The 15,957-nt window shown below is 41.6% G+C and overlaps 1 protein-coding gene across 4 annotated transcripts in view; it reads right to left on the bottom strand.

Moving 5' to 3' along the window:
* Positions 1-2,064: 2,064 nt before the first annotated feature.
* Positions 2,065-15,957, bottom strand: part of LOC123876243 (multidrug resistance protein homolog 49-like) — a 30,822-nt gene continuing 16,929 nt past the window's right edge. For 2 of the 4 annotated variants that reach the window (XM_045922432.1, XM_045922435.1), the window contains 17 exons: positions 15,686-15,810; positions 15,048-15,237; positions 14,330-14,551; positions 13,472-13,713; positions 12,949-13,036; positions 12,037-12,245; positions 11,343-11,515; positions 10,229-10,509; positions 9,557-9,708; positions 8,948-9,062; positions 8,392-8,641; positions 6,420-6,615; positions 5,803-5,965; positions 5,027-5,221; positions 4,171-4,380; positions 2,881-3,027; positions 2,065-2,716 (listed from right to left, as the gene is read on the bottom strand). In XM_045922432.1, the coding sequence (XP_045778388.1) occupies positions 2,477-2,716; positions 2,881-3,027; positions 4,171-4,380; positions 5,027-5,221; positions 5,803-5,965; positions 6,420-6,615; positions 8,392-8,641; positions 8,948-9,062; positions 9,557-9,708; positions 10,229-10,509; positions 11,343-11,515; positions 12,037-12,245; positions 12,949-13,036; positions 13,472-13,713; positions 14,330-14,551; positions 15,048-15,237; positions 15,686-15,810 (3,198 nt within the window). In that variant the 3' untranslated portion in view covers positions 2,065-2,476. Of the gene's footprint in view, positions 2,717-2,880; positions 3,028-4,170; positions 4,381-5,026; positions 5,222-5,802; positions 5,966-6,419; positions 6,616-7,168; positions 7,224-8,391; positions 8,642-8,947; positions 9,063-9,556; positions 9,709-10,228; positions 10,510-11,342; positions 11,516-12,036; positions 12,246-12,948; positions 13,037-13,471; positions 13,714-14,329; positions 14,552-15,047; positions 15,238-15,685; positions 15,811-15,957 lie in introns of all 4 variants that reach the window. The other 2 variants (XM_045922433.1, XM_045922434.1) reach the window with 2 other exon arrangements.

The following is a 15,957-nucleotide window of genomic DNA, read 5'->3' as shown; positions in this document are numbered from 1 at the left end:
ACAGTCAATACAAAAACGAACTGCTTTCAGTTGCAAATACTATGACTTTGTTTTTGCATTACTGATTCCCTAATTAGTTAACTACTTACTTATTTACTTAAAACTACATTGTATACAACATTTACTTACCAAGCAAGTAGTGTTAGCAACACATATACACAGTCGATAAGGATAACGAACAAACCAATCACTTTCGAATTTTGACGAAATAAAGATACAATTTTTTGTTGTACTTAGATACCTAACTACCTACAATATCACTACCCCGCAACGAATAACTTTTTTTTTTTCTCTCGACTGGCTTTATACTGATTAGCCAATGTCAAGTTTGTAGTTATTTACAAGTTAGGAAAACTATATGTATAAGAATGGACTTCGTCTGTACCGGCGCCCGCCGACATACACGCGGCGCCCCTTTAGACCGCTTCCCAGTCAGTTCCACCACCAATAAACACCAGCAGGACACAAAAACCGGCCACTTCTAACAAGAAAGCACTCCAAAAAGTCACAACACGCGCGCCAGCAAACGCCACCACAGACGAAGTCCACGAATAACTTTATTAGCCAAAACTTGGCCAAAACAAAGTTGAGTCACAGAGAAAAACAAACAAAACACTTTTTTAATCACAGAGTAATTACAAAACAAAGTGAACTTAGACCAATAACTTAGAGAAAGTGAAATAAACTAACAAATGGGCCAATTACGACAAACGAAAACTGTTTTGGATGCGTTCCGTTTCACGATTATTTTTGGTTTGCTGGGAAAAATTTGAATATTTTTATGAAGTCCTAAAAGTAACGTAAAGTAACATTTTGAGTCGTGTAACATGGAGGAAACATGAGGGGGTCAAAAGTAACGTAAAATGTTACAAAAGTAACATTCTGGCAACGCTGGCAGGCACGGCAGGACGCGTGAGCGCCTCTCTCCTCAGTCCTCACCGCTTCCCTACTATCGATACATCGCATAGCTCAAGCTGCGCATCATTCTCGCGCAGCTACTTTGCGGCAGCGCATGTTCATAGCGCATTCTGCTCGCACAGCTACATACTTATATAGCTTAGTATTGGTCGAAACGGCCACATATTTTCGTAGCGTAGATTTCACATCTTCGTAGCATAGCTGCATAGCACATCTCTGGTGGAACGGCACCCTAATTGGTACAATAAGAAATATAACAGACTAAAAAATATAGCTAAGTAGGTAGGTAGGTAGATTGTCTTTTACTAAAGGAATGTAAGGAATATTTGACGAGGAATGGTAGGTAGCTACTATTTAGGTATTTTTTCTAAGGAATGTGAGGAGAAAAATGATCAAGTGGGTACTTGGATAGGTAGTTACTTAATGAAATAAGTTTAAAATCTAAAAATAAGTAGGTAACTAGGTACTTAATAAAATTTCTAACGGTCGTTAAATAGTACAAAATGACTAGAACGTTTTTTGTCTGGGAAATGCCCAGTGGGTATTATTATTAATTTCGATCATGAAAACTGGACATCTTAAGCTTAATAAAAGTATAGTATAGCCCGGCAAACAATTTGGGCCTGAAGCAGTGTAATGGGAGAAAGTTGGCGAATCCGGGAAGCGAAAGTCGACGTATTAACCAATCGCGTGTACTCGCACCGACTGATCAACCAATCGCGTGCACGCTACCGAATGGCGGGTGCACGCGATTGGTTGATCGCTCAATGATTGGTCAATCGCGCCAATGCTCAAGTTTTTTGTCACTGTAGAACTCTTTAAAATTCTAGACATACTTATGCTATCTGCCGTCCATGTCTAAAAAGCTGTTAACTGAAAACAATTGCTTAAGAGTTATCAAAAAACCCCGGAACCCTCGCGCACCGAGGGTTCCGTACTTGGGTATTTTTTCCGACATTTTGCACGATAAATCAAAAACTGTTATGCATAAAAATAAATAAAAATCTGTTTTAGAATGTACAGGTAAAGCCCTTTCATATGATACCCCACTTGGTATAGTTATCTTACTTTGAAAATTTAAACACAATTTTTTTTGATGATGATTTGACCACAAATTCACGTTTTTCCGATTTATTCCTTAACTTGTGCTATAAGACCTACCTGCCAAATTTCATGATTTTAGGTCAACGGGAAGTACCCTATGGGTTCTCTTGACAGACACGACGGATGATTGATCTTTCGTAGAATTCTTTTTTAGAAACACTACTTTTCAAAAATTCTCACGTTTTTGGCGATAACTCAAAAACTACCTTTCGCAATCAACCGCTTTATAGTTAGGTATAGGATAGCAGCTGCAGTGTTGTCCTGCCCTCCGAATGTGTAACAAAAATCATGGTATTCATAGTTATCGTTATCGTCAACAATTTCTGCCTTTTGATTGGTTCATTCGCTGTTTACGTTTTTTCAGAGCCAATCAAAGGGCAGAATTTCTTGACGATAACGAATAACCATGAAAACGTTTTTCTTACCCAATCGGGGGGCTGATTTGAATAAAGCTTTAGGAGTTTTGTTCTTCAGCTAAATTCTCTTCGCTCTCCTCTACAAAGCCGCACTGCAGCTCGTAGAGTTTTGCGTATATTTTCTTCAAGGCGATCAGTTCACTGTGGGTGCCCATTTCGGCGACAACTCCCTGGTCGATGACACATATGACGTCAGCGTTCTGGATGGTAGCAAGACGATGTGCGATTATGAGGCACGTTCTGCCTTCGCTCGCTCTGTCTAAGGCTTCTTGGACCACCTAAAATTAAAATTTTTACGACTGACGTAAGATCATCTTTTAACACAGTACGTGCGACCGAAATTGCCAGTGCCTTTGAATAATTTGTTTGAGAAACCAACTTAAATTGAATTTCGCGGGCAGACCGGTGTCATGGACCTTAAGTACCTAGCTTTTCAACTCACCCGTTCACTGTGCGTGTCAAGCGCGGAGGTCGCTTCATCCAGCAGCAACACGCGCGGGTTGCGAACGAGCGCGCGAGCGATGGCTATCCGCTGTTTTTGTCCGCCCGACAGCTGTGATGCGCGCGCGCCGATGCGTGTGTTGTAGCCCTTATTTTTTGAAACAAAAGTAGTTTTTTCTTAATTAACTAGCAATTAAAATAGAGTAGATAAACCTACCTAAGGCACATTACTTAGGCACTTTTCGAGCCTAAAAATCTAAAAAATCCGGTCTATGGTATCTTATAATTAGGTATGTACCTAGTATTTATTTTTTAACTGAAAGACAGAAAAACGGCGACAGTAGAGTCAGTCAGTCTTCAACCTCTGCCCTGGCTACGGACCTGGTATTTTGCCCGCCGGCCAGGCCTCAGAGAAAGACTGCGGAATAAGACTCCACACGAATCAACCCTTAACTAGGGTTCCGCGTGCAGTATAAACCAAGTATCCAAGTGACCGTGTGAACAGATATTAAATAAACGGGGTGTTCATCAAAACTTCGTGATTTTACTTCATTACCATCGAGACACCCCGACCTAACATTGGTTAGATTGAACTTTTTTATTAGATTTTTGAACCGCAGTTCAAAAATCTGATAAAAAATGTGTCCTTCCCCGGGGTGTAAGCTAACTCTGTACCATATTTCATCAAAATCGGTTAAACTTGTGCCTTGAAAAGGTAGCAGACAGACAGACACACTTTCGCATCTATTATATTACCGCCATCCACACACTGCCCGTGTGACATGGGAAGAAGGGAGGAACGGAGGCAGAGACGTAGTGTGGCCACGTTACTCGCGTGTTTCTCGTTCATGCCCATCGCTCCCTATTTTGTCGGTAAGTATGCAATAGCGTACACGCTGCCACAGTTTCGACGTCTATCGCGTTGCAAAGGCAAGTGACCTAGTGTGACTGTGTCGCGATGATTGCGTGAGTAGAGCAGTGTGTGGACGGGCGGTTAGGTATGGGTTTAGTAAAGTATTATAACTAACTCACATCAGGGACTTCGTCTGTGTTGGCGTTTGCTGCCTTTTTGGACTGTTTTTTTTTTTGTTAGAAGTGGCTGGGTTTTGTGTTTTACTGGTGTTTTTGGTGGTGGAACTGACTAGGAAGCGCTCTAAAGGGGTGCCGCGCGTGTGTCGGTGAGCGCCGGCACAGACGTAGTCCATACAAGTTTCCCTAACTTGTAAATAACTACAAACTTGACATTGGCTAATCTTTGTAAAGCCAGTCGAGAGAGAGAAAAAAAACTCACATCAGGCAAAGCAGCGATGAACGTGTGCACATTAGCGGATTTCGCAGCACTGACGATCTCCTCTATCGGCACGTCTCGAGTGTTGTCCCCGTACGCGATGTTCTCGGCGATGGTGCGGTCGAAGAGCACCGGCTCCTGAGACACGATGCCCAAGTTGCGGCGCAGTGTAGACAGCCGCATGTCCCACACTATGCTGTGGTCGTCTAGATACTGTTGAAGAAAACAAGATAAAGTTAAAAACTAAAACCCGACTGCGATCGTCTTAACAAACGCTGAAATATTATAGTAAAATTGTTTTTCTGTCGCTTGGTATATTTTAATGTCATTGTACATTTATACATACACATACCGAAGCTCAGAATTTTCCCCTCTTTAATATGACATCCCGCTCAATACAATAGCAAAAACAATTTTTGGAAACCTCGAATTTTCGGTGTAACATCCGTTAGGTCATTTTTTTTTTCGAATAAAGTATAGCCTATATCACCCGGACATTTACAACGAATCAATTGATACCTCATTCATCAAAATCGGCTCAGTAGTTTAGGCACTACGATGGAACATACAGAATCGGGATACAAACATACATACATACACATTACACACATAGACTGCTAAAACCTAACCCTCTCTTTTGGCTTTGCCGCACTCAGGTGATTACACAAAAAAATCCGTAGTATTGGGAGTACCAAGCGGTGTTGTTTGCGATAAAGGTTACCAGTCAACTGCGCTGGTCTGGCTGGTCACTGTTTCCGCTAGATTCAGAAATCGTGAAGGAAAAGATGTAAACAAAGGGCTTGTTATCCACAAGACAGAATCACTAACATGGGTTTTCCCCTACTTTTCTGATACATACCACATTCCCCTCATCCGGGTCATACAGCCTCTGGAGTAATTGTATGAGGGTTGACTTCCCACACCCGCTCGGGCCGACCAAAGCCACACGTTTGCCGCTGGGGATTGCTAGGGAAAGCCCACGTAAAACTTGAACTTCCCGTCTCGTTGGATAGCGGAACTTGATGTTTTTGTAGTGAATTTTACCGTCTGCAACCTAGAACAAGTGTAAATTAAAAATGTCTAACACCCCCGACTAGTGAAGGTTAGAGTAACTAGAAAAGAGCTGATAACTTTCAAACGGCTGAACCGATTTTCTTGGATTATAGCTAAGAACACTCTCGATCAAGCCACCTTTCAAATAAAAAAACGAAGTTAAAATCGGTTCATTAGTTTAGGAGCTACGATGCCACAGACAGATACACACGTCAAACTTATAACACCCCTCTTTTTGGGTCGGGGGTTAAAAAAGAAAAACTCACATAGTTTTATTCTTAGAGAAGGGGTTTGACGAGTAATTATTTCTATGAAGTCATGAAAATTTCTCAGACTTTGAAACATGACACACCATTTGCGTTGCACGTGGACGTATGCGTAACCCGGTGTGTTAGGGGTTTACGCGCGTCACTGCGCACGTGTCACGTGTACGCAATTGGTGTGAATCGGCCTAACCTTTAACCACTAGAGTATAACGGATTTTATAGATAGCCGGCGGCTCTAGAAAGATGTTGACCGAGGAATCTTGAAGACCTTGAAGGAGGATCGAAGAAAGGAAAGCATTAACTAATGCCAACTTACATAATTCTCAGATACGGACGGAGCGTGGGTACTATCGATGAGCGGTTTTCTCGCCAGAAGAGTCATGACACGGCCCGCAGCCATTACGGCCGCGCCAAAGTTGGGCGCAAACGCTAAAGCCTGACCCATCATCCAAGCGCCGAATATAAGCGCTTCGGAGACCCTGGAATTTTTGAAAACAATAAATAAAACAACAAATAATAATTGAATGAAAAAAAAAAAATGGTAAAAGAGCTAGGCGATTTTTAGTCTTACATAAAATTAACACGTAGTTAAAGAAGAAAACACTAATAATTGTTTATGAGAATCTCTTATTTTTACCTGACTGCGGCAAAGCCAAAAGGAAGGGTTATGATTTTAGCAGTCTATATATGTATGTAGGTATCAAAATTGTGTGTTCCACCGTAGTACCTAAACTACTGGGCCCATTTTGATGAATGATGTGTCAATTGATTTGTTGTAAAGGTCCGGGTGGCATAAGCTATACTTTATACGAAAAAATTGACCTAACGGATGTTACATCAAAAAAAGTGGAGGTCACCAAAAAATGATTTTTGCTATTGTATCGAGTGCGATGTCAAATGAAAGAGGAGAAAATTTTGAGCTCATGAACTCACTTGATAACATCCTTGTACGGTACCTCCCGGTCCGCCACAAGTATGCCGCCGTACCACAGCGACAGCGCATAGCCGGCCACGGGAGCAGTCTGCCCGAACGCGAACACGCAGCCGCGCCAACGGAGACTCTTCTGCGCCGCTACCCGTGCGTTTGCTCCCGCGGAGTCATACCGAGCGAGTATACTCTTTTCACCACCTGCGTAAGTATGCAGAAAATAGATTATAGTAGGTACTAGACGATATGCCCACAGCTTCGCCCGCTTTGTTTTTAAAAATCCCGTGGGAACTTTTGATTTTCCAGGACAAAAGGTAGCCTATCCGTAGTAGCCCGTACCTGGGATGCAAGGTATCTCTGTACCCGTAAAAACATTTAAGATAAGATAAGATAAGATAATTTATTTGCAAGAAAGTTGGTACAATAAGATTGAAATTCATGAATAGAGGCCTTAACTTTCTACTAAATTATTAGTGTGCAAATATTTAAGATAACAAATATATTGAATTAAATTAATGTCAAACAATTATTATTATTATATTATTATAATGTCAAACAAAATTAGGAGTCAAGTGCAGTGCATTACTTCAAATTTCATAAAAGTCAGGAAAAAGATATTACAATAGAAAGAGACAAAACAAAGTGACAAAATATTAAACGGATGATCCTTTGAAAATCTCGTAGAAGTGATTCTACACCTGTCCTGTGAAGGATTTGCGGAATTTTCAGAGATTTAGACACTTTTGATACTCACAAAACGCAGACACAGTCCTTATATTGGTGATGGCCTCAGTCGCGATGGTGGTCGCCTTATTGGCCGCCCTCCGCAGCACGTGGCCCTCCAGCACCAAGGCGATAATCACCATTGGACTGACACCAGTGTCACCAGCAACTTAAATGACTAGCGACACTAGGCGCAAAAGAAATGTTGCGGAATTTTCAGAGATCTAGCAACTTGGGATTCCAGCACCACGGCGATGATCATCATCAGACTGACACCAGCATCACCAGCCACTTAAGCGATACAAGGTGTGGAAGAATTCTTGCGGAATTTCCAGAGATCTGGACACTTTGGATAGGTACTCACAAAACGCAGACACAGTCCTAATATTGGTGATGGCCTCAGTCGCGATGATGGTCGCCTTATTGGCCGCCCTCCGCAGCACGCGGCCCTCCAGCACCAAGGCGATAATCACCATTGGACTGACACCAGCGTCACCAGCGACTTAAATGACTCTAGCGACACTAGGCGCAAAAGAAATGTTGCGGAATTTCCAGAGATCTAGCAACTTGGGATTCCAGCACCACGGCGATGATCACCATCAGACTGACACCAGCATCACCAGCGACTTAAGCGATACAAGGTGCGGAAGAATTCTTGCGGAATTTCCAGAGATCTGGATACTTTGGATACTCACAAAACGCAGACACAATCCTAATATTGGTGATGGCCTCAGTCTCGATGATGGTCGCCTGGTTGGCCGCCCTCCGCAGCACGCGGTCATCCAGCACCAAGGCGATGATCACCATTGGACTGACACCAGCGTCACCAGCGACTTAAATGATTCTAGCGACACCAGGCGCAAAAGAAATGTTGCGGAATTTCCAGAGATCTAACAACTTGAGATTCCAGCACCACGGCGATGATCACCATCAGACTGACACCAGCATCACCAGCGACTTAAGCGATACAAGGTGTGGAAGAATTCTTGCGGAATTTCCAGAGATCTGGATACTTTGGATACTCACAAAACGCAGACACAGTCCTTATATTGGTGATGGCCTCAGTCGCGATGGTGGTCGCCCTGTTGGCCGCCTCGCGTATCGTCACGACGCCCTCAGCCAGCACGCGACCTTCCAGCACCACGGCGATGATCACCATCAGACTGACACCAGCATCACCAGCGACTTAAGCGATACAAGGTGCGGAAGAATTCTTGCGGAATTTCCAGAGATCTGGATACTTTGGATACTCACAAAACGCAGACACAGTCCTAATATTGGTGATGGCCTCAGTCGCGATGGTGGTCGCCCTGTTGGCCGCCTCGCGTATCGTCACGACGCCCTCAGCCAGCACGCGGCCTTCCAGCACTACGGCGATGATCACCATCGGCACCGACACCAACGACACCAGCGTCATTTTCCATGTGAAGTACATAGATACTAGAATGCCGATGGTTATTGTTGCTGTTGCTTGCATTAGTGCGCCTATTCTTGTACCAGTTGCCTGTAAAATTATGATGGCCTTAGTTTTTCACCCAGATAATGGTTTCGTTGGAGGGGCTTTCGGTTTTGGACGGAGAAGAAGGAGATTAAGTAAACTTTAGTCTTTGAAATCTTAAACCTGACAATATCAGAAGACGTCGTTGGCAGTTGATACAGTTCAGATCATCAGTTCAGTTCAGGTGATCAGAGACTCTTTGGTAAAGAATACAACGAAAGAAAATCTTCCTTTGAGGCAAACCAGTCTTTCATGTAATTTTTAAAGAACATTCCCCTTTCCCATGCAATTTACTTTCTAATAAACACTCACCCCCTGCACAGCGGCCGCGTCTGCAGCTAAGCGGGAGCAAAGAGCACCAATGCCGTTCAGAGGGTGGTCGAACCATCCCATCTCCTGTGCCAGCATTGTTCGAAAAGCTGCTACCCTGTGCAAAAAATAACGATTTAACTATACAAGGTGTACCTAACCAGAACGCTACCAAAAACTTAGGTTAACTACTATACTACTTAAACACAATCTAATGCCAATAACCATTTTCCTTATTTTAATATTATAAATATTGAAAGAAAAGAAGAAAGTGTGTCTGTCTGTCTGTCTGCTACCTTTGCACGGCCCAACAGTGTAACCGATTCTGACGAAACTTGGTACAGGGTTAGCTTACCTATATCCCCGAGACAGACATAGGCTACTTTTTATCCAGGAAAATCAAACAGTTCCCGCGGGATTCCTAAAGACCCATCCGCTTAACCGATTTGTATGTTTGGAACCAAGGTAGCTTGCGTCCCTGTAATTGACATGGGCAACTTTTTATCCCGGAAAATCAAACAGTTCGCACGGGATCTTTAAAATCCTAAATCCACGCGGACGTAGTCGCGGGCATCCTCTAGTAAGCTAATAAAAATAATACGAAAAAAATACCTGAGCCTCGCTGTAAGCCTGACGCCGGTCAAGTTGAAGATATAGATTTGGAAGAATATACCAATGCCAGTATAGACGCCAACCAATAGGAACAGCGCTGCAATCACGTTGGTACCACCGCGTACGTAATCTTCGTCTTTACTCTCCAATAGCTGAAATACAAAACAGAACAGGGGTAATAATCAAACTCCTTAGGGTCATTTTTACGGTTCCGTACCTCAAAAGGAAAAACGGAACCCTTATAGGATCATTTTGTTGTCTGTCTGTCCGTCCGTCCGTCCGTTGTGTCTGTCAAGAAAACCTATAGGGTACTTCCTGTTGACCTAGAATCATGATTTGGCAGGAAGGTAGGTCTTATAGCACAAGTAAAGGAATAAATCCAAAAACCGTGAATTTGTGGTTACATCATTAAAAAAAAATTAAAATGTGTTTCAATTTTCAAAGTAAGATAACTATACCAAATGGGGTATCATATGAAAGGGCTTTACCTGTACATTCTAAAACAGATTTTTATGCATAATTGTTTTTGATTTATCTTGCAAAATGTCGGAAAAAATACCCTAATACGGAACCCTCAGTACGCGAGTTTGATTCGCACTTGGCCGGTTTTTATTAAGTGGTTGGTAAATTGGTCTTGTCATCTATTAACAATCATATCATACTTTAACTTACACCATAAGTCTCTCCGAAAAGGATGGCAAAACATGGAAAGGAAGATCCGACGGCGATCGCAGCGATAATCCCAATGGCCATTAGATATTTTTCTGGTTCACACAGCTTCATAATCTCCCAAGTTGTGGGCTCATATTCTTTAGGCTCCTTCGGTTCTGCCTCCACTTCGTCTTCGGAAACTGAATCTTCGTCAATATCAACACTCGTCATTGAATCAAGAGAGACTAGTTTCTCTAACTTCGGTCTTCGCATCTTAGCATCTGTGGTTGAATTAGTATTAGCTGTGGATATTCAATAGTTAACTTATTAGTTCTTTGTAGAAAATGCCTACCTGGAAGAGAATTGTCATCAATATTGCATGCAGATGGTTTTTGCTAGAAAGCGTGCTCGGATTGACAAAGGATGCTAATTTACATATTTTTTATTTTCCTTGAGTTTATGAATGAAATTACTGAAGAGATTTGGTTTGGTTCATCGAAATAAGTATTTTAAAGCTTTTCAATTGGAAATTTACGTATTTAGCATATTCATGCATAGCATGCTTTAGTAAGTTAACTCGGTTGCAGTGCCCAGTTAAACCAACTGTGGTTTTTGTGGCGCTGAATGTAAGAAAAACCCTCTGTAGGTATATTTTTTTCAGTTAATAAATATACATACATACATCAAAAATCAAAATGCATGGAATGTAGGTGATTATTTAATTCACATACTCATGCAAACTGAAAAAATCCTATCCCATCCGCGGCTGTATGAAAAAGGACCCCGAATGGGTTTGAAACATCGACTAAATACGTGAGTATAGCCGTAACAAGTGTAAAATAAAAATTTATAACACCCCCGACAAGTGAAGGTTACAGTAACTAGAAAAGAGCTGATAACTTTCAAACGGCTGAACCGATTTTCTATGATTATAGCAAAAGAACACTCTCGATCAAGCCACCTTTCAAACAAAAACAACTAAATTAAAATCGGTTCATTAGTTAAGGAGCTACGATGCCACAGAGAGATACAGAGATACACACGTCAAACTTATAAAACCCCGATTTTTGGGTCGGGGGTTAACAAAACAACCTATACTCGTTAAAACATGCGAAATATTTTTTAATATTCTTACGTTTTAGTGCACTTTCTGGGGCGTTGGCATCAGGCGCAATACTCGGTTCGTTTTCTAACACAAGCTGGTAGTAACGACCTCTGAGTCCCATTAGTTCTTCGTGCGTACCATCTTCTACCACTTCGCCTTTCTCGATGAACACAATTCGGTTTGCGTTAAGTACAGTTGCTAATCTAGTATCAATTAAACAAAAAAAAAAAAAAAATTATCTTTGATATTGAGAATTTCATTATTGGATGATGTTTCAATTGACTTGCTACATTTGAAACTTTTGGATTTCACGCTACAACATTTCGCTTTTCCATTATTTACATGCTACCTCGGTACCATAAACAAATCGGTTAAGCGGATGGGTTTTTAGGAATCCCGTGGGAACTCTATGATTTTCCAGGATAAAAAGTTGCCTATGTCCGTCCCCGGGATATAAGCTAAAAGGTACAGACCTTTCGTCAGAATCGGTTAAACTGTTGGGCCGTGAAAAGGTAGCAGGCAGACAGACAGACACACTTTCGCATTTATAATATTATAAGTATGGATTAGTATGGATATGGATAAAATATAATTCTCCTCTCTATATTTTCAGATTTGAACACTGCGAAGCGCGTGCCCTACTGCGCGTCGTTGGCTATTTGAAGCTTCCTCCTACTATAGAACACTCACTCCATATCACGTCACTCCTTTGCACCATAGATACCTGTGGCTCACCATAATGGTGGTCCTGCCGGCGGCCGCGGCGTCCAGCGCCCTCTGCACCTTGGCTTCACTCTGAGAATCCAATGCAGAAGTAGCTTCGTCCAGGATCAGGATCTTTGGTTTCCTCACTAAGGCACGAGCGATCGCAATACGTTGCTTCTGTCCTCCTGATAGTTGGGCACCTCTTTCACCTATTGATGTGTCGTATCCCTGTTTAGAAAAAAAATCGATCAAGCGCAAGTCGGGCCTCGCTCTTTCAGGGTTCCGTAAATAATTATGAAAATCATTTTTTGGGTGAATGAAATATTTCTTTTACGAGCTTGAACATCCCAATAAACCGTAAAAGAAAACCCCAAAAATTTCGTTTGTTTTGGTAACAGCTGACAAACTATTTTATAAATCGTTGTTTTCAGTATTTGTTGTTTAAAAAATATAATTAAATATTTGGTTTTGGATCTAAATCAAATACCAAAATTTCAGGTTTGTAACTCATTTAGTCTACGAGCTGTGACATGCGGATGGACAGATAGACAGACGGACGGACAGACAGACAGACAGCAGAGTGACATTAATAGGGCTCCGTTTTTACCCTTTGGTTACGGAACCCTAAAAACCCTTGCCCACGATTTTGAAACGTGGTGGAATTAGGTAATGTGATATTGAAGTCCATGATGACAAGATGAAAAAATTTATGGAAGCAGCCAACATTGGAGAGATTGGTACCTATGTTACTTTGATAAATACATAATTTACAAACTTGGTTTGGGTTTAACACAACATTGAGCTGAAACGCTAGTCACTTTTCAATGCGGCTTTGGTTACGTGCAGGTAATGTGAAAACTACCGATGATTGAGAGAATCCCAATGTAGATTCCCAAGAAAGAGGATTATAATAAAAAGCAATAGGACTCACATTAGGTAAGTGCTTGATGAAACTGTGACAGTATGCTTGTTTTGAAGCCATGATGATTTCCTCATCTGTGCATTGTGGGTTGCTCATTCTGAAAATTATTATTTTATACAGTGGCTAGATTTAAAGCGAATTCCAGTTTCTAACTTGGATCAGGACTTCTCCTTTCATTGTATGATACAATTTGAGTTTTTCAAAATATATCCTAGAACTAACTAGGTACTTAGCCCCCAAATCGTATCTTATAATAAATTCCAATAAGTATACCTACCTACTAATTTATTGTTCATGAACATATTTTTTTAATGATATTCCTTCCTTTACCTACTTGTGCTATAAGACCTACCTACCTACCTGCCATATTTCATGATCCTAGGTCAACAGGAAGTACCCTATAGCTTTTCTTGATTGACACGACAGACGGACAGACAGACAGACAACAAAGTGATCTTACAAGGGTTCCGTTTTGAGGTACGGAACCCTAAAGACGAATTTGCGTGGATGTCACCTAGCCTTTAATATTTACCGAATATTCTCCTTGATAGTGCCAGCAAACAGCACCGGTTCCTGTCCAACAACAGCGACATGACTCCTGAAGTGATGCACATTGAGGTCCCTGAGGTCATACCCTGACGCGTTCACCGCTCCAACGTCAGGGTCATACATCCTCTGCAGCAGTTGCAGCACTGTGGACTTGCCGCTTCCACTAGCCCCTACTAGCGCTATTGTCTCATTGCGGCGTATCTTCAGGGAAAGGCCATTTAGGACCTGGATGGATCATTATTATAATAATGGTTATTAGGTACATTTTCGATATCATATTCATTACAATCTCTAAATAAGTAGGTAGTAGGGAGTAACTAGTCTTCCTCACTGACTCACTGACTAACTAACTTATCAAATGCCCAGCCCAAAATCTTGGAACCTATAGAAAGAAGACACAGAAGTTAAAGTTCTTGTTTAAAATCATTATCACAGAAACCTAGTTTATGAAGTCTTTTAATGACTCCGATATTTTCTTTAAAAACACTCATCGTTATTTGCATTATATTACTTATACTAGATGATGACCGACTTCATCCGCGTGGGTTTAAGTTTTTTTTAAATCCCGTAGGAACTCTTTGATTTTCCGGGATGAAAAGTTATCTATGTTATTTCCGGAATGCAAGCTACCTCTGTACCAAACATATAAATCGGTTAAACGGATGGGCCTTTAAGATCCCGTGGGAACTCTTTGATTTTTTCGGGATAAAAAGTATGTGATGTAAGCTAACTCAGTACCTTTCATCAAAACCGGTTAATCTGTTGGGCCGTAAAAAGTCAGCAGACAGACAGACAATTTATAATGTTAGTAGAGATATGGAAGTATGGATTATATTTTTACCTGAACATCTGGTCGAGCGGGATATCTGAAGTACACGTCTCTTAACTCCATATTCCCATCCAATACAGGCTTGCTGCCCTCTTCCGAAAGACTGTCAATAGTGGGCTTCCTGTCAATGACGGCAAATATCGCTCCCGCTGATGCCCGAGCGCTGGCCATCGCTTCGAGATGTGGAGCCGTTAGACCAACGTTTTGGGCACCTTGGAGCACACTGAAGAATACCTGGCAACAAATATTTCTTTCGTACGTCAAAAGGACAAAAGGAACCCTTATAGGATCACGTCAGGATCAGCACTTTGGCGGAAGCGAGTATTTGGGGTATGATAATACAGTTAAACCCGTAATTGCGAAAATAAAGCACCCGTATTTTTTTTTTACAAATTCAGCCGGAGCTGGCTGGCGAAACCAAAACCTGACGTTTTGTCCCGTAAAAATATATCCGCGTAGGCGAAATCGACTCAATATTGAGACTGTGAAGGCGGAATTACAAGTTAAATGTATGACATCTGTTAAGTTAACATGCAAAGATTTTTATACATTTATTTCAGAAAATGAAGAGCTTTTAAAAAAACTGTTTCTTCAAACAATAAGTACCTGTATTTAAAAAAAGTAGTAAGACACTGTATCCCGCAAAAAAAATCGAAATCCCGTATTTTTGAAGCTGGTAACCCGTAAATGAAGAACTGGGAGGTGGCAACCCTAAGTATAATGCACTTACAATCATGAGAACAGCGGGTGTATAGACCGGGTTTGGTTCGTGCCTGCTGTCCAGGATCAGGGCCACGCCGTACCAGAAGGCGAGCGCGTATGTGGCGTAGATGATTAGCCACATCACGCCGCTGCCTATCCCTGAGTACACCCCTTTCCGTATGCCCATTTTCTTCGCCGGATGTAAGCGTTTTTCGTATCTGTCAATAAATATAAAAAACGAGTAGTAATAACCAATAAAAACAGGCCAAGTGCGAGTCGGACTCGCACACAAAGGGTTCCGTACCATCGAACAAGATATAAGTATATCAAATAGGTATAGCGCCATCTATACCTATTTGATTCAGTAAATTAATTTTTTCGAAAAAAACATTTTTTTGTGATATAACCACAAATTCACGGTTTTCAGATTTTGTCCATTACTTGTATAAAAACAACCTATCTGCCAAATTTAATGATTCTAGATCAACGGGAAGTACCCTATAGGTTTTCTTGACAGACACGACATACGGACAGACGGACAGACAAACTACAAAGTGATCCTCTAAGGCTTCCGTTTTTCCTTTTGAGGTACGGAACCCCAAAAATCAAATAAATTTCGTGGATTCGAGGAACAGAATACCAGAAAGCTTTGAGGTCTTCTAGTACCTTTGTATCTCTTTCTCTTCACCGCCAAAGGCGACGACTGTCCGTATCGCTGACAGCACTTCCTCCGCAACAACCCCAGCGATGCTGTAAGCCTTCAACTCTTGAGTAGTCAGTGATGATTGCACCTGAAGAATTAAACAAACGTCATATTCGCATTAAGGTGCCCCCATGGTCAGCCGAAAGTAAATCAATACCGTCGATCAGCGTCGGTTCAAGCTTTCAAGCTTTGACTGATGATGAATACCGGTTGATAAAGCAGTCGATACATTTTT

The sequence above is a fragment of the Maniola jurtina genome, chromosome 21, assembly GCF_905333055.1.
Source record: "Maniola jurtina chromosome 21, ilManJurt1.1, whole genome shotgun sequence".
In the NCBI taxonomy this organism is placed as follows: Eukaryota; Metazoa; Arthropoda; class Insecta; order Lepidoptera; family Nymphalidae; genus Maniola; species Maniola jurtina.
This window is presented reverse-complemented; position numbering and strand designations above follow the sequence as displayed.